This window comes from Lacerta agilis, chromosome 15 (assembly GCF_009819535.1).
Source record: "Lacerta agilis isolate rLacAgi1 chromosome 15, rLacAgi1.pri, whole genome shotgun sequence".
Classification (NCBI taxonomy): domain Eukaryota; kingdom Metazoa; phylum Chordata; class Lepidosauria; order Squamata; family Lacertidae; genus Lacerta; species Lacerta agilis.
This window is the reverse complement of record NC_046326.1, coordinates 22,378,306-22,395,348: the sequence shown is the minus strand read 5'-3', so window position 1 is coordinate 22,395,348 and position 17,043 is coordinate 22,378,306. Positions and strand designations below refer to the sequence as shown.

Sequence of the window (17,043 nt, the reverse complement as noted above, 5' to 3'; positions counted from 1 at the left end):
TGGCCAGGTGATCTTGCCGCAACAGCAAACATTTGGTATGGACAGTTCCCTTTCTTAGAAAGCCTTGAAAGAGCTCTGCCTTCCTTGCCATCTGATTTTCCATGAAGCACCACCAGACAATATTCCTGATAATGTGGACGTTAGCCCCCCTCCCTGGAAAGGAAAAGTATAGTTAAGGATTGGCCAAGTGGCATCAATGGCAAAGGACAATAGTGCAGTTGAGCAGGAAAGGCAAGTGCTACCACTTATTTCACTGATCCTGACACACTTTTAGTTATTTATTGACTTATTTATTCCACTTATATCCCATTTTTATTCCCAGAAGCTCACAGTGGCATCAGTGGTTTTCCACCTCATCAATATATCTCCACAACAACCCTGTGAGGTAAGTTAGGCCGAGAGTGAGTGGCCAGCTCAAAGTGAGCTTCATGACCCAGTGGGGAATTGAACCCTGGTCTCCCAGGTCCTAGTCCAGACATAGGCAAACTAGGCAAACAGGTCCTAGTCCAGGCATAGGCAAACCCTCTGGATGTTTTGATACTACAGTTCCCATCATCCCTGACCACTGGTCCTGTTAGCTAGGGATCATGGGAGCTGTAGTCTCAAAACATATGGAGGGCAAAGTTTGCCTATACCTGTCCTAGTTGAATACTCTAGCCCAGGCTTCCTCAAACTCGGGCCTCCAGATGTTTTGAGACTACAATTCCCATCATCCCTGACCACTGGTCCTGCTAGCTAGGGATCATGGGAGTTGTAGGCCAAAAACATATGGAGGGCCGAGTTTGAGGAAGCCTGCTCTAGCCACTATACCAAACTGGCTCTATTTGCCAACCCTCTGCATGTGAAACAAATAAGCTTCTCCACTATCACCACCAAATAAGCTAAGCACAGGAAGAGATTGGTTCCATTGTTTATTTATCACTTGTACTCCACTTTTCAGCTAAAAAAAAATCTCCCAGAGTACTTGACATGCAATCAAGTAAAACCAGGCAGTTCCTTCCCAAAGGCTAACACACTTAAAAAGAAAAAGGGAAAAAGCCATGACACACAAGGGGAAAGAGACAAGGAGGGAAGAGGGGAAGAACAAACTCAGGCACTGGTTCTTGAACAGCTGTTCTTATAATAACCAGATGGCACAGTTCAAAAGCAGGAGGTGGCTGGTGGAGCTGATCTTTTGGCCAAGCTGGTAGAATGAGCTCTGCATGAGCATGAGTGGCAAAAGGTTAAGGATCCACTTCAAATTGAAAAATCCCAGTTTCTTTATTACAGGAGTGGGGAACCTCGGTTTTAAGGCTGGTATGGAGGATTTCAGGTCTGGGTGCCCTTATCTGGCCCTTAGGATTCACCCCTGGCCACACCCCACACTACCCACACCCCTTGGCCCAGGACACACCCCTTTCCACCCTTGCTTTGCTAAGTGCTTTTGCCTGGGAGAAATGTGTCCTTGAAGTCTCTGATACTTCTTGCTTGCCTGGATGGAGGATCTACAGAGCGGTTTGCAAGTGTTTTATAATCTAAAAATAGAAGTTCTGAGCATCTCCCCATATATTATTATTATCTTCTTGAACTAATCTTCACAAGGAGGACCAGAAACATGATTCTTATTTAAAGGGAAAGTGTGATTCTCAGGAGGTGAAATATTGACACAACGGTGCTAGAAAGGCTTACTTAAAAAATCAACAGGCCTGTGATGCAAGCTCTTTCCCATTCTCCCAGTGCCTTCACTTTTCTGCTTCCCAGGCTACAAAAAAGGAAGCTCTTCCTTTCCTTTCCCCCTTTTCTGGACAGGGGATTGATCTTTGAGCACTCTGTCTGTCTTGTTCCTTTTAACCTTAGTCATTCTGCTGTACATACTTTCTCCTCCCCCACTCCCACTCCCACCCCGTGCACCTCCCTCCAGCTTCTCTCCCACAACCCTCTAGGATTTGCTGAAGTCCCATTTCTTTAATCTTCGAATCTTCTTTGAAAAAGAAATATCGCTGATAGCTAAAAGAGGAGCTCCCTCCCTCGCTGAGAAGTAATTGCATTAGATGAAATGGGGAGGCAAGCCGCTTAGCTCTCTCTCCGTACCATGGCTGGCTCCATTAATAAGTTGGGTTTGTAAGCCTGTTCCATCACTATTAATTCATTTGCCTCCCCCGTTTGCTCCTAAGAGAACACTTGTTAGCCTGTTGGATTTCTAACACATTGAGCCCAAATCCTAAAGTGATGGAGGAGCTAGTTTTTCGGGGAAGGGGCAAAGCATGGAAGAGCTCCTCTCCAATTTGTTCTGTGGGCACAGGTGCCTATAGAATTCCACCCCAGATGAGACCAACTCTCTATGCATGGCTGGGTGGATAAAATACTTAACTATTTGTAATATTCAAAATATTGGTGCCTTCATTGTACTGCAATGCGTTTGCTTTTGAACTTTATGGGTTTAAGATACTGTGATGATAGCCAAGTTTTTTGCTGGTGTTTGTTGTTTTCTGAAAAATAAGAGGGGACGGGTTCATACAGGGTCTTTTTTTATAACCCTTATCCATTATAGTTTGTGTGTCTGGTTTATCGGTGGCACTTTTCACTGCAGAATTTGCTCAGAAGTAGACTTATAATGTATGGCTGTATCCAACACTCTCTGTCCACTAGTGCAGCGACTCTTTCACTAGTAGGTGAGTAGGTTTTAATGTGCAATTTGTGGAATCCAGTGCAACAGCGTCTCCATCCCCATTGTGCAGTTGTTCATTGTTCATTCTAGCTCTGAGGGCTTCTGGCGGTTCCCTCATTGTGAGAAGTGAGGTTACAGGGAGCCAGGCAGAAGGCCTTCTGGGTAGTGGTGGAACACCTTCCCATCAGATGTCAAGGAAATAAACAACTATCTGACTTTTAGAAGACATCTGAAGGCAACCCTGTTTAGGGAGGGAAGTTTTAATGTTTGATGTTTTATCGTGTTTTTAATATTCTGTTGGGAGCCACCCAGAGTGGCTGGAGAAACCCAGGCAGATGGGCATAATTTAAATAATAATTTGTTGTTGTTGTTGCTGCTGCTGCTGCTGTTGCTGCTGCTGCTGCTGCTGTTGTTGTTGTTACAGTATGCAGAATCTATTGCACAACAAGTTACCAGTAACCTGCTTATTCATCACCTTGCATAATAGTGTTTGATTGGCACAAAACATTTCACCAGCAGAGAAAGTATGCTGCTAAGTGATGTTAGCTTAGCTCTACACTTGATACAACCCATAATCTGTCTAGGACACTGTCACCTGCACACTACTAAACCATGTCCCCAGATTTCACCTACTTACCATTTATAATTTCCTTTCAGTACACTTAAAGCACCTGTGACCAAAAAATCCCTAAGAAATCTATTGATTTTTGCCCCAATCAATGTTAATATATTGGGGTGGGGTGGGGGAAATCCCATGTGGTTTGTCAAACAAAAAAAAATGAATCAGAGAAGCAGACATATGTGGCCTTATTTGGACACAACACACATGTCATTTGGGACATTTTACTACTCCAAGATGCATTGGATTTGCCTTAGGACAGTAAAATGTACCCCCACCACCACCACCACAAAAAAGATATATGTCAGTTTCTTTGTCCTGAGAAGGTTAACTAAATGTAATTATATCCAATTGCAAGGTGTTGTGCCTGATTAAATAATATTAAATCAAAGTGAGTTCTTCTATCTCAGGAGGAGATATCAACCATAGTCATAAAACTCACTGATACACAGAGTCATATAATTCTAGAGCAAGAAGGGAACCTTAAGAGTTCATCTCATTCAACCTCTGCTCAGTACAACTACCACATCTGTCAAAGATGGCTGTCCAGTGTCTGCTGAAATGCCTCCATTGGAGGCCCATCATTTCCTGAGGTAGTCTGCTCCACTGACAAACAGTGAGGGCAGGTTGGAGCTTCCCCATTGGGTGGAAGAGCATCTGCTTTGCATGCAGAAGGTCCCAGGTAAGGTTCAACCCCATCATCTCCATGTAGGGCTGGCAGAAAACCCTGCCTGAAATTCTGGACAGCTCCTACCAGTCCGTGCAGAGGACACACTGGACCAATGTTCTGGCTCAGTTTAAGGCAGCTTTCTATGTACGTAAACAGCTCTTACCATTAGGGGGTTATTCGTATCGTTTAGCCAACATTTGCTTCCTCACGATATCTGCTCATTAGTTCTAGAGAAGCAGAGAACAAGTCTGCTCACTTTTCTGTGAGTCAGCCCTTCAGGTACTTGAAGGCTGTCATCATGTCTCCCCTTAAACTTCTCTTTGCCAGGTGAAACATGCATAGTCCCCCCCCCCCCGGCCAATCCTTTTTCATGGGACTTGGTTTCCTGACCCCTCACCAGCCTGGCTGTTCTCTGTACATGCTCCAGTTTGTAAACACCCTTATCAAAAGGTGGTGCTGAGAACTGGACTGATTATTCCAGGTCTGTATATGTGTATAGAGGAAGGCACTGCCCCAATGATAAACATGGAAGAGGCAACTACTAAAACCAAGGGGAGTTTTACCACTAGGTCTGACTAGGGCAGGCATCCCCAAACTCGGCCCTCCAGATGTTTTGGGACTACAGTTCTCATCATCCCTGACCACTGGTCCTGTTAGCTAGGGATGATGGGAGTTGTAGTCCCAAAACATCTGGAGGGCTGAGTTTGGGGGTGCCTGGACTAGGGGAACTGTTCACCTTCCAGATGTTGCTGAACCAGAAATCCCATCAACCCCAGCAATCATGGCCGATGGCTGGGGATGATGGGAGTTGTAGTACAGCAGCATCTGGTGTACCAAAGTTCCCCCACAATTGGCCTGGGGCCTAGGACCAATATATCTTCTGGAGCTGAAATAAAGAAAGAGCTAGTTTAGGTGTGTTTTCTCCAAAGGGTGTGTTTTGTTGTATGTGTTTTACAGACAGATAGTGGGATTTTCTCCACCTGTGGGATTTTCTCCACCTGCTGAACAGCCGAAAAACCTATGTGCAACCCCTTTCAGTGGAGGGTAGTCCATTAGGGCAAATGGGGGCACTGCCCTACCAACCTCAGCCTGCCCTCAGCCCCCCCCCCACCGCCTGCCTGTCTTCTGACTTACAACCAGTCCAAGGAGTAGCCAAGCCTAACAGGTTCCTCCTCTTTTCCACTTGTGGAACTCAGCAGGGAGGGGGGGCGGAACAGGAATTTGCCAGCTCTGCTCTGGCTCCCCCCCCCCCGTTGGGCTCCCTGCCTTGCGCTCTACATGTTCCAATGGGCACCAACCACCAGTGACCCCATCTAAAATGAAAAGATGCACCGAGCCAGTTCGGTGGAGCTGTGATGAGCATCCCAGGAAGGACGTGCACCCAGATGATATCCACTGCATCATCTTCCACAAACAGCAGCTCTCACTTTTTGGACCAGGGGAGACTGACTTTCGCACGAGCTTCTGGGCCCTCTTGTTTTTTGTTTTTTTTTTTAGTTTTCGTTGCAGCAAAAGGAACATTAACAATCCAATAAAGCAGAGTGATGAAGTGATCTCTGGAACACTGAGACATGCTGTGGCTGTTATCTTCCTGAGGCCATTTTCATTATCCAGCAGACAAACATGTGGGAGTTAGGGTAACATTAACTCATGTTCTCTGAGTTGCAGGTTCATTAAACTATCATGATTGCCGTTTCTATTATTTTCGGGGGTTTGCCATTTATTTACCATTTACAAGCTCATCCATATGTATGGCATGGTTTACACTTCCTGGAGAACTGTACTTTTCAGCCTAATTGATTCTGGTAATTAATTTGTTCTACCTGCTAGATCAGATGGAGCTGCTGTCTGTGCGCCCAAGGATTACCACTTGTCTTTCTAACATCCCTCCTAATTATCTAATAGCATGGGTTGCGAGAATTCTGGCTCTATTAAAACATTTTGACTATTAACAGCCCCTGACTGGAATTGTGATGACAACTCGATTTTGACAAATTAGAGCTTAAAATCAGGAGATGAAGGAGGAGTGCCTTCTTTTAATTTCCCCGAATTTAACATCAATAATTAGAGCAATTTTCTGAGATGCGAGCCGAAATTATCTCGGCTATGATGTGGTGTATCACCCTAATTTTAGCAAATTGACTCTGGGGAAATGAATGTTACGGATAAGGAGGGGGTAAAAAAACAACATAACAAGCAGAGGGAGAGGCGAGGAAAAGCAGGGGAAGGTAATAAGGGGTGAGACATAAGTTTAGAAGGCAAATGAGCTGGAGGTAAATCCCAACAGGATAATGTCTGTGAGGGGCAGAAGGAAGAAGTCAGAAAGAAAGATGTGATGGGGGGGGGAAATTGGTGGCCCTGCAATAATTCAGCTTCATGGGGAAGGAGAAGAGGGGAGGGAAGCTTCAGCTAAAAGACCCTTGTTTTGTTTGCCCTAAACATTTTTTGCTTAAAAAAACACCTATTGCTCACCACCATTGCTGGAACACATCAGGGCAGTAGAACTAATGGAGCACAGCAGAGTAGACATCAAAGTTTACCTCCCTGCTCAGTTATGCTGCACCCAAGCAAATTATATTGGTCTTGCCTACCTCACAGAGCTGCTGTGCAAAGAGATTTAAATTATGGTGGTTATCAGAATCACCGCTGATTGATTGATTGACTGACTGACTGACTGACTGACTGACTGACTGACTGACTTCTAAACCACAATCTCAGGGTGATTTATACACAAGAGAATTAAAAGCAGTTAAAAACAGCAAATACCGTACTTTTCTGTGTATAAGACTAGGGCTCGCCTTATACAATGTGGCTCGCCTTATACACTGATCATGAATGAAGGGGGTGGGATTTGGGAATTCGAATCCCAAAAAAATACACGGGGGTGTCTTATACATGGAAAATTATGGTACATTTAAAACAAGACTAAAATGTGAATATGGGGGTACTCGTGGTAAAGACCCATTTATCCATCTGGGAAATCCTGTCAGAACAACAACAACAACAAAACTTCAATTGTTTCTAGAAAGTGTAGGTAGCTTGTCAGATCTTGACAGGAATGGTTTCCCACAGAACAGGGGCAGCAGCCCTTAAAGCCCTGCTCTCAGTGACTGTGGAGCAGACTTCTTAGATTTTGGAACTCATAGGAGAAACTCTCCTGCAGACCACAGAGATCTATTTGGTTTATAAGGGGCAAGGCAGTCTCTCCAGTAGGCATCTCCAAAATATGACCGTTCGGCCTCTGCTTGAAAACCTTTAGCAAGGGAGCATGGGCGTAGCCACAAGGGACAAGGGGGGCAGCTGGCCCGCCCCACAATCAAGCAAATAAATATAAAATACTTAACTAAAAGTAGAAATAATCAGAATATTTGAAACTGAAATGCTCAATGAGCTATCAATGGACTATGCTTACTAAGTATGCACAAAAAACTGCATTGGGAAAAAGGAGGAACTTGAGAAGGTAATGCTGATTTCCCCCCCAGCAAATCCAGGAAAACTTGTTTTAGTTTAGATTTTTTTTTTAATAAGATGGGAAAAGGTGTGTTCTTTATAATTTTGCAAAATGTTAACTGCATGAAAGGTGCTCCCTGATGCTATTTTTAAATTTATCTTCCTAGCTTTCAAACAACTGAAGATTTTGACAGATTTTGACTTGGAGTCAAAAGAAAGTGATTTAAAAAAACTGTTCTTGAGACATTTCATTCTGAATCTGCTAGACAGAGTCAGACAGAGGATGACGAGAGGTGGGTTTCCCACCTCCCCAACGTAAATCCTGCCTACGCCCATGCAAGGCAGAGCTCAGCCCCCCCCCAAGGGAAATGATTCCATTGTCAATTGTCAAATTCTTCTTACCATCAAGAATATGGGTAGGCTAAGGCCCAGGGGCTGGATCCGGCCCAATCGCCTTCTAAATCTGGCCTGCGGATCAGCGTGTTTTTACATGAGTAGAATGTGTCCTTTTATTTAAAATGCATCTCTGGGTTATTTGTGGGGCATAGGAATTCGTTCATTCCCCCCCCCAAATATATAAAGTCCAGCCCCCCCCCCCCAAGGTCTGAGGGACAGTGGACTGGCCCCCTGCTGAAAAGGTTTACTGACCCCTGATCAAGAAGATTCTACTAAGGTTCCATCATGGAGGAGATAGGGCTATATCAGTGGCTTCTAACCTTGATGGCTAAGTTCTACCTCCACTGTCACAGGCAAGATGCTTCTGAATACAGTTAATGGAAACCACAGGAGGGGAGAGTGCTCTCTTGTGCTCATGGTGTCCTGCTTGCAGGCTTCCTGCAGAGATCTGTTAGGTTACTGTGAGAACAGGATGCTGAACTAGATGGGCCATTTGCCTGATCCATCAGGTCCTTCTTATGTTCTTAAAATTTACTGACTTAGAACTTAAGCCCAATAGATTGAGTCCTTCCCACTAGGGCCTCAGAGAATCATTCTTTGCCCTCTTCTGTGTGACAGCCCTTCAGGTGTTCTGAGAGTGCTGTCATGTCCCCACATGATATCATATTCTCTTTGCTAAACATACCCAGTTCCTTCAACCTTTCTTTCTAGGTTCCTTCCCCACTCACTACCCCCAATATCCCTGAGCATTTTTGTTGCTTTCCTTTCTCAGTTTTTCTACATTTTGGAACCTGGAACTGGATACAGTGTTCCGGATGAGCCCTGAGTAGTGCAGAATAAAGTGGAGAAACAAAGTTAAGACTGAAAGACCTCCTAAATGTACATGCATCCTAAATGTACCAATGGAACATAGAACCTGATTCTGGGTAAGTGAAGTCAGAAGTGATCCCCACTGGATTTAGCGAAGTTTGCTCATGAGGAGCTATGCATGGGATCACAGTTTTAGGCCTTAGGAATATTTGACTTTGGTTGACCAGGTCTCTTCTGCTGCTACCAGCACTGTTAATGATGCATTCTTAAGCACCCTTAGTAGGAAGCAAGTCCTATTGCATTCATGGGCAAATGTGCATAGGATTGGGCTGTTAGTGGCTCCTAACCTAAACCATCATATAATCCCTCTCTGTGCCAATGCAAACATACAACTATATCTCAGATAACCTGCACTTCTTTTTCACACAGAGGGATTCTCTCAGTTGTGATTTCTGATCATTTCTACCACACTTTATTTGTTTCAAGCATCTATATACTGCTTCATGCCATACTTTCCAATGCTCACTTTAAAAATGTACAAAGCATATTGCGGTCCTCAACTTGTTGGTCCTGGCTCTCACAGATGGAGAACTGAGACTGGGAGATTGTAGCCCCGCCCCCTCAGGCTCTGCATCTCTGCTATCATTCCATCTCCTATTTTCCCAAGCCTTACCTCTAAACCATATAGCCACGAGGTCGCCCAGGGATGCGCAAATAACCACCTTGAATTTGACACTGAAAGTACTTCTGTGTCTGAGAAAAAGAGTATGTGTTGTCCTGCATGATGGTCACACATGCCTCGATTGCAGTGCATGTGCTCATGATGTGGCCACAGCAGGGGGAAGCTATGGCCAATTGTGGCTTCTTGTTACACCCAGGAAAAAAAACATTCCTGGCAGTCTAGAAAGTACACCGTGCCTGCATTTTCCATGGGAAGGTGCTGGTGGTAGGAGGGGTCTATCCCTCTGTATACCCTCTCCCAAAGTGGACACCCCTCCCTTGACGCTCCTGCTCACTGCCCCGCAAGCAGCTTCTCCTGCGCTCTTTTCAGCACCACGGACAGCGTCTCCCTCCGTCGCCTACATTCGCCACTCCTGTGGGTGACATCGGGCAAAGCCGGTTTTTCCCTCCGCCCTGCTAGCCCGCGATTGGCTCGCTGGAGATCCCCCTTCGAAGCGGCTCTCAAAGGCGCAAATCCTCCCCCATCCCCACCCCCAGCTTCCGAAAGCCCTTGAAGGATCCACCTTGTTCTCCTCTCTTGGCTCCCTCCAAACCGTGAAGGGAGGAGGAGGAGGAGGAAGAAGAAGGCGACTGAGAGAGAACCCTACTCCTGGTTGGCTTCAAAAGCAACAAAAAGACACGGAGAGACAGAGGACAAGAGCGAGGGAGTTACTTCGGCGCCCCCCAGTCCGCATCCGCGTTTCCAGAAGCGTGGAGATGAACCTCAACTTCACCTCGCACGCGGTGGCCCACTCGGTGTCTTCCCACAGGCCAACTTCCTTCTTCATCGAGGACATCCTGCTCCACAAGCCCAAGCCCCTTCGGGAAGTGGCCCCCGAGCACTTCCACAGCCCCCTGGCCTCTCGGGTCCCTCTGCTGGACTATGGGTACCCCCTGATGCCCCCGCCGACTATCCTGGCGCCTCACCCGCACCACCCGCTCCATAAGCCGGATCACCACCACCCTTATTTCTTGACCACTTCGGGTAAGCGCGCCTTCGCCGTCGCCTCTCTGCCTTTGGCTTTAGGAGCCGCGCGAGTCTCTGTTGTGTGCGTTGCCTGGTACCCAAACTCAGGCGGGTGTGTGTCCGGTGCCACAGGTTGGCTGCTGTTGGTGGGTGGGCTTTTTTCGGGGAGGGGAGACTTTAAAAAGGAGCGGAAGCTGCCCGCTTTGCTGTCCAAGAAAAGGCAAAGCTGTCCAGTCAAGTCTAGCCGCGCTGCTGATGCGAACTGTTTAGTCGAGAACTCCCCGAATCCGATTTCATCCATGTGGTTGCCAAACTTTCTTCTTTACGCACAAAATGACAAGACGCGGGTTGAGGCTTTTTAAAAATTCAGAGCAGCAAGGGCATCTTCCGTCCCTGCTCCCTTTGATGAAAGAGAGGAGAGGTTTAATCAAAGAAGCTGGGAAAGGGCGCTGGAAGTTTGGGAATCAGCCCCTTGACGCAGAGATCCTCCGCTTGCGTCGCGGGCACGAAAATCCCTTTCTATATGAGTTTCAGTTCGTCCTTAAAAGAATCGGAAGCCCTTGGAAGCAAAGTCCTCTTGGTCTTTAACTTCCAAGGTTTCTGACTTCCGATGCTCAAAAATAAATCAAGCCAAACCTTAATAACTTTTCAGCAATGTCGATTGAATCTGAAATTCTAAAATAAAACGCGGTAGGGAACTTCTCTCCCACGGAATACAAATAAATAAATGAACTCACGCGGTTGCTGTTTTCCTTCAGACTTTTAAAGTGGGTTCTCTTAAAGAGGAAGAGAAGACAGATTAATATTTTGTGGAGCGACCAGTGGTTGAAATTATAATTTAATCATAAATCATTCTCAGTTTATAAACGAAAACGAATATTGGGTTTATTTTGGAACCGAATTCATCCCACAATTTAGACTCCAGTATTTAGAATCCGTTAAAAACAAGACGCTAATTAATTTAGAATACTATAGAGACGGAACCAACTGTCCTTTTGACCAAAAAGAAAGCATCAACCCGTTACCTTTTAGAATATATAAGACTTACATATTTACAAAGGGATAGAAAAGGAAAGGGAAGAAAAGGCAAAATGTCAGACGAAAACTTAAAATTTATTTCCTTAAAATGTATTTAATTAGAAATTATAAGTAATATAAGGGGACGTTGCTTGAAATTGCACAGGATTGCAACCCAAAAGACTAGGAAGCTTTTCAAGAGTTGCCAAGCGCACAATAATGTTTCCTTGAGATGGTTTTATTCAATCCCGTTTTTCCAGTCATGAAAATGCAAAATCAAACAAAAATAAAATAAAATGTGATGATGATGATGATGATGATGATGATTTTTAAAGTAGATAAAGGAAAACATCTTAGAAATACGAAAACAGCAGTCGTGAAAAAGAAACCCACCAACCTTGCATTTGCTTATGAGGAATGTAAAGGACACTTAACGATTATACGATTTAAAACGGGGAAGGTACCCAGGATAGAGTAGCCTACCGCATATAGAAATATGGAGCCGCAGTGAGCGCGTGTTTTTAAAGGCTTGGACGTAATCAGATGCATAGGTGTCGACTCCCTGCGGCCCTGGGTGCCCGAGCACTCACAAAATTCTCCATGAATTTGTGGTACCCACAAATTTTGGCGCCAGGGCCATGCACGCTGTAGGGCACCCACGGCCCCGGGCACCCACAGCATAGCTGTCAACTTTTTCCTTTTTTAAGGGAAATTCCCTTATTCCGAATAGGATTCCTCGCAAGAAAAGGGAAAAGTTGGCAGCTATGACCCACAGTCGCGGGGCCAAGCTGGCATTCCTGATCAGATGTGAAGTCAGGGTGGCGGATGCAGACGGTCTCTCTTCCACATTCTGCTCCCACCCGCAGATCCACCTGATAGGTGATCAAATAAAATCCTCCTTTGGACTCAGCAAGATGATAGAGAAATAGCTGTTTTGCCGGCCATTACTTGCAAACCGCGTTGAACTGACACCCGGTAAAAAGAGTCGTCTGCAATGCATCCACTCTGGGACGTGCAATTACAGTCGCACGCCCAGAGGGTTTCTTTTTAAATGACGAACTTTTGCAGAGTCTTAAAAGCCAGAAAACAAAAGAGAAAAACGAGGATGGAAGCGGAAAGGGGAAATAGCTGCGGAGCTGGTCACAAATACTTAATGACCCATTTGGACTCACATTTGCATTTGGGAGATTAGGTGGAGGGTAGATCAACTCTAGGAAACCTTAGCAATGAAAGATGTCAGAGGAAGCGGCTGATGCTGCCCTTAATGGCCTCCGGACTTGCAGGCTCCCTTTATTTTTCCAGGAAGGCATAAATTCAGCAGGAAAAGCTCTCCCCGCCCCTGTGTTGGGAGTGGGGAAAGCTTCACCGATAAATTTTCTGCCTGTTACGCAGCAAAGTCACAGGAGCTCCGCCATGGCTAAAGAAAAGTCCTCCTGAAATCCTCCCCCCCCCCCAACTGACAGCGAAGAAGTCCTGAGTTCAAATTCTAGCTTGCGGGGTGAGGGGTTAGGACTGCTGGCAGGATCCTCGCAGGGACACGCACGTAATTTGCTTCTATCGCAACCTTCTGCTTGTCCACTCAGAAGTCGGTCCTATTGACTTCAATCTACGTAAGCGTGTAAATGTGTGAGATTTTGTAGCCTTTTAGTTCTGCCTCTGAAGCCACCGCTACACTGAGCTGTTTTGGTTGGTAGACCTTTAGCAGAGACTGTTCGTTGCCTTACCCTGGAAGAAAGGGGAGGGGAGCTTTGTGTCTTCCAGGGAACTGGGGTAAGGGGGGCGGCGGTTGAAAGAACGCCCCACTTCTGTCACGATCGACGGGGGAGATTTTGGACCGGGACGCAGGAATTGGCTCAGGTGCTGAGCTAAGAACACACCACCTCCCAGTTCCTTGAAAAGGCGCCCCGCAGCGTCCAGACTCCAAGAACTCCAGACCACGGAATGAGTTGCTCCGGGGCTCCTTCAACCGCCGTTTGTTTCTCTTGGAAACCCGCCCATTTCCCCCCCCCCCGCCCCAATTTTGAATTGTGCTCACTCACGTGCGTAAAAGAGGGGTTTGGGAACAGAAAAGCAGACATCGCGCTTAATCCGTATTAATTAATCCGGGCCAAACGGCAGAGGATTTTCTACCTGTTCGGGTGGCTGCCTCATGATCTGAATTCAAAGAAAGTGGAGTGCGGGGTTGAGAGGGAGATGGGGCCCAGGACTCGGTGGGAAATGACACGTATTAAAACGAAGTCTAGTGAATAGGGGAAATAAGAGGTAAATAGACCCTGTCCAAAGATTAAGCGGGGAATATAGAATTAGGGAGCTCAGTGCTACTCCTAAAAGGCAGTGTGGTGGTGCTAAGTGTTGGGAATGCAAAAAACAAACCCATTTGGGCAGTTGCAATGCTACCTTTTTGGCCGCGGCTTCCCCATCCCGGGTTGCGTTCACATAAAGGAGGCCTTGCAGTCGATTTACTGTCTCGGCCTCTCGGTGGTCTGGCGCTGCGATGGCTACATGGAGCTTCCGCGGGCAGGGGCAGTCTACCTCTGTTTGGCGGAGACCATGGCGCCTCCACTCCCAGTGCCTGGACTTCTTAGAGGGCATTGGCCTGGGACTCCACGGACCTTTATCTCCTCTCTCCCACCAAGAATCTATATCTATCGATCTCTCCTAAATAATAATAATAATAATAATAATAATAATAATAATAATAATAATAATAATAATAATAATAATAATAATAATAATAAGGTGGGTTGTGGGTTGTCGGTGGGGCGCCTGGCAGGCCCGCCACGGATCCGCTCGTGTCTTCCTTTCAGGGGTGCCGGTGCCCGCTCTCTTCCAGCCTCACCCGCACGCCGAGCTGCCGGGCAAGCACTGCCGCCGTCGGAAGGCCCGCACCGTCTTCTCGGACTCGCAGCTCTCCGGCCTGGAGAAGCGCTTCGAGATCCAGCGCTACCTTTCCACTCCCGAACGCGTCGAACTGGCCACAGCGCTCAGCCTCTCCGAGACCCAGGTAGGGCCGGGCTGTAAGGATGCGGAGGAACGAAGCGCGGTGGGTGGGTGGCTGGGTGGGTGCAGTCAGGCACCCCGCAAAAGCCCCCGACCCCCAGTGGGGGGGGAGGAGGAGGAAGCAGCTGTCTTAAAGGGGAGTGAGCCCCGGAATGTTTTCCTCCCTCCCTCGAGAGCCTTGGGGTGCCGGGTGACCGAGGCTGCGGTTCTCCTGCCTACGGCCTTACTCGGGAGTCGGTCCCATGGAGGACACGCGGGGGGGCCCTTACTTCTCAGGAAACATGCGCAGGATGTTGCTTGCAGGGTGCAGCTGTCATAAATCCTGACTCAGTGTGTTGAGAGCATTTCTGTGTGGTGGAGGCGAAAGGAGGAATTCAGGCGGCACAGAAAGAATTTAAACAGTAACAGTAAAGCAAAATGTTCGTGTCGAATTACTTTTAATTGATTTGAATTCTCGCCCTTTGAGTTACAGTCCCGGCCCATGGGGCAGTTTATGATATTTCAGTAAAACCAGAACAACAGAAAAATGGTGTTAGTGGCAGTATTATTATTATTATTATTATTATTATTATTATTATTATTATTATTATTATTATTATATTGTAGAGTTGGAAGGGATCCCGAGGGTCATCTCGTTCAACCCCCTACAATGCAGGAATAATAATAATAATAATAACATGCCATTGGGACAGAATTTAAAATCATAAATCAGCCATCCCGTAAGTTCACCAGAGAGATGTCGGTTCTCAAAAATCTGTCACCCCGAGCCCCGAGGAGCAAATGGAGCTTAGTCTGTCGTCTGAACTGGATTGCAAAGGACCGCCACTTCACTTCGCAAGGTTCCAGAACTGACACAGAAGCTCAAAAGACCTGCCCCGAGGACCCTACAGGTTGCATGTCAATAATGGGAGGGCAACGGTGAAGCTAGCGGGGCATGGAGATGAGCAGATGAAGTTCTGCTACAAAGTCGTGCAATGAAGCTAGCCTGTGCATGTTTACTCGGAAGTAAGACTTAAGAATCTCAGTAGGGTTTACTAGCAAATTAAGCCTACATAGGATTGCAACCTTAGGTTTCCCTTCCCTTGCGCAACTCCATGCACGCTTTACCTGGGAGTAAAACCCCGCTGCATTTATTTGCATATAAAGAATGAGGCATCTGGCTTGAACCCAATCAGAAACCTACGGTGAATGGGGAGGACAGTTTTTCTCTCCCCATTGCGGAATCGCGCGCGCCCGCCCGCCCGCCCGCCCGTGTGTGTGTGTGTGTGTGTAAGAGAAGAATGGGCTGACATTGCGGGGTGTTGAATAAGCCCCCCATACACAACCTCAGTTTCCCACCTGACTAAGGCACTCTCTGCTTCTCGGGAGTTGTGGGCAGAACACTTTGCAAACTTCCATGAACCTTGGAGCGGCCACATGCTGTGTGCGCTAGGATCCCCCTGAAACAGTCTAAGAAACCCAAAGGAAACTGGGCTCCTAAATAGTTGTCCAACGTGTTCGCAATGCAGAAGTGGACACACGGAGGCATTTCAAGTCCTCCCCGGACTTTCCACTTGCCCTAGAAAATGTAAACTGCTTCCGAATCCGGATCATCATTTCCCCGCTTTCTTTTTCTTTCAAACAAGGGAACTTTTGTTTGCCACTTGGCAAATGTGCGTTTCCCATTCGGTTCCCTCCCTTCCACCCTTTTCCAGTGCCATCCCACCCACTCCGCAGGGATGGCGTTTGGGAGGACGAGTTCCGAATATCTCTCCCTTCAGACGTGCGCCCGAGCCAACCCTTGCCGCTTCTCCTTGCAGGTGAAAACGTGGTTCCAGAACCGTCGGATGAAGCACAAAAAGCAGCTGAGGAAGAGCCAGGACGACCCCAAGGCCCCCGGCGCGGAGGACAGCGCGGAGCAGGGGGCCGGCAGCGAGCCGGAGCTGGCGCCGCCAGACAAAACGGCCCCCGGCGCTTCTTCGGCCTCCTCCTCTGCCGAGCCCCGCAAGGGCGGCCACCCGCCGCCTTTCCTGCTAGAGGAGACCGAGGACGAGGTGGACATAATCGAAGGGGCGGAGCTGTGCGGCCCCCAGCACCTCATCTAGGGCGAGCTCGGACTCCGGGACTCAGCCAAGAGGGGCTGGGGTGGGACTGGCCCGACGCGGGGAGGAGTGGGGTGGGCTTTGGGCGTCCGCTGCTAAAAGACTCCTGGGTCCACTAGAGGACAGGTGGCGGATGGATCTGACCCCAGACTCTGATCCGAGAAGACCAAACCCCGGACAGATGTGAGAGAACCCCACTGACCCATTCATCCATCTTCCTCCTCCTCACCTCCTTTTTAGGACTGGGAATCTCTACCAGCATTTCCTCGCCCCGTCGAGTTAGGCAAAGGTGTGGGAACGGGGCGGAGGAAACTGAGCGAGGCTCAGAATCCGGATCAGATCCATCCAGGTGATCTTCTCAGCTGGAGGAGGGATTTGGACCTGGCATTTTAAAACAGCTGTATTTTTGCGCGCGGGGCTGAGTGGATTCCAGCCCCCCTCCCCCTCCCCCATTCCTACGGTAAATGCAAAAATTAAATTGATGTCGGGGGGAATGAATGGCAGTTTCTCTGAATGCAAATATAAACCATGAACTCTTCGATCTCTGTTACGTGGAAGACGCAAAGGAGGTAACGTCAGTAAGGCCAATTAATAATACGCGTTAAAAACATATCATTTCTAGGAAATTTAATTCTCAGAATGCTTGAGATTCCATCCCCAAACAGC

The 17,043-nt window shown here is 47.4% G+C and overlaps 1 protein-coding gene across 1 annotated transcript; it reads left to right on the top strand.

The window, feature by feature from the left end:
• Positions 1 to 10,012: 10,012 nt before the first annotated feature.
• BSX (brain specific homeobox) lies at positions 10,013 to 16,395 on the top strand. The gene is made up of 3 exons (XM_033172321.1): positions 10,013 to 10,297; positions 14,104 to 14,300; positions 16,096 to 16,395. Exons 1-3 carry the CDS (start codon positions 10,030 to 10,032, stop codon positions 16,378 to 16,380), a joined length of 750 nt encoding a protein of 249 aa, XP_033028212.1. The 5' UTR covers positions 10,013 to 10,029; the 3' UTR covers positions 16,381 to 16,395.
• The last annotated feature ends 648 nt before the right edge of the window (positions 16,396 to 17,043 follow it).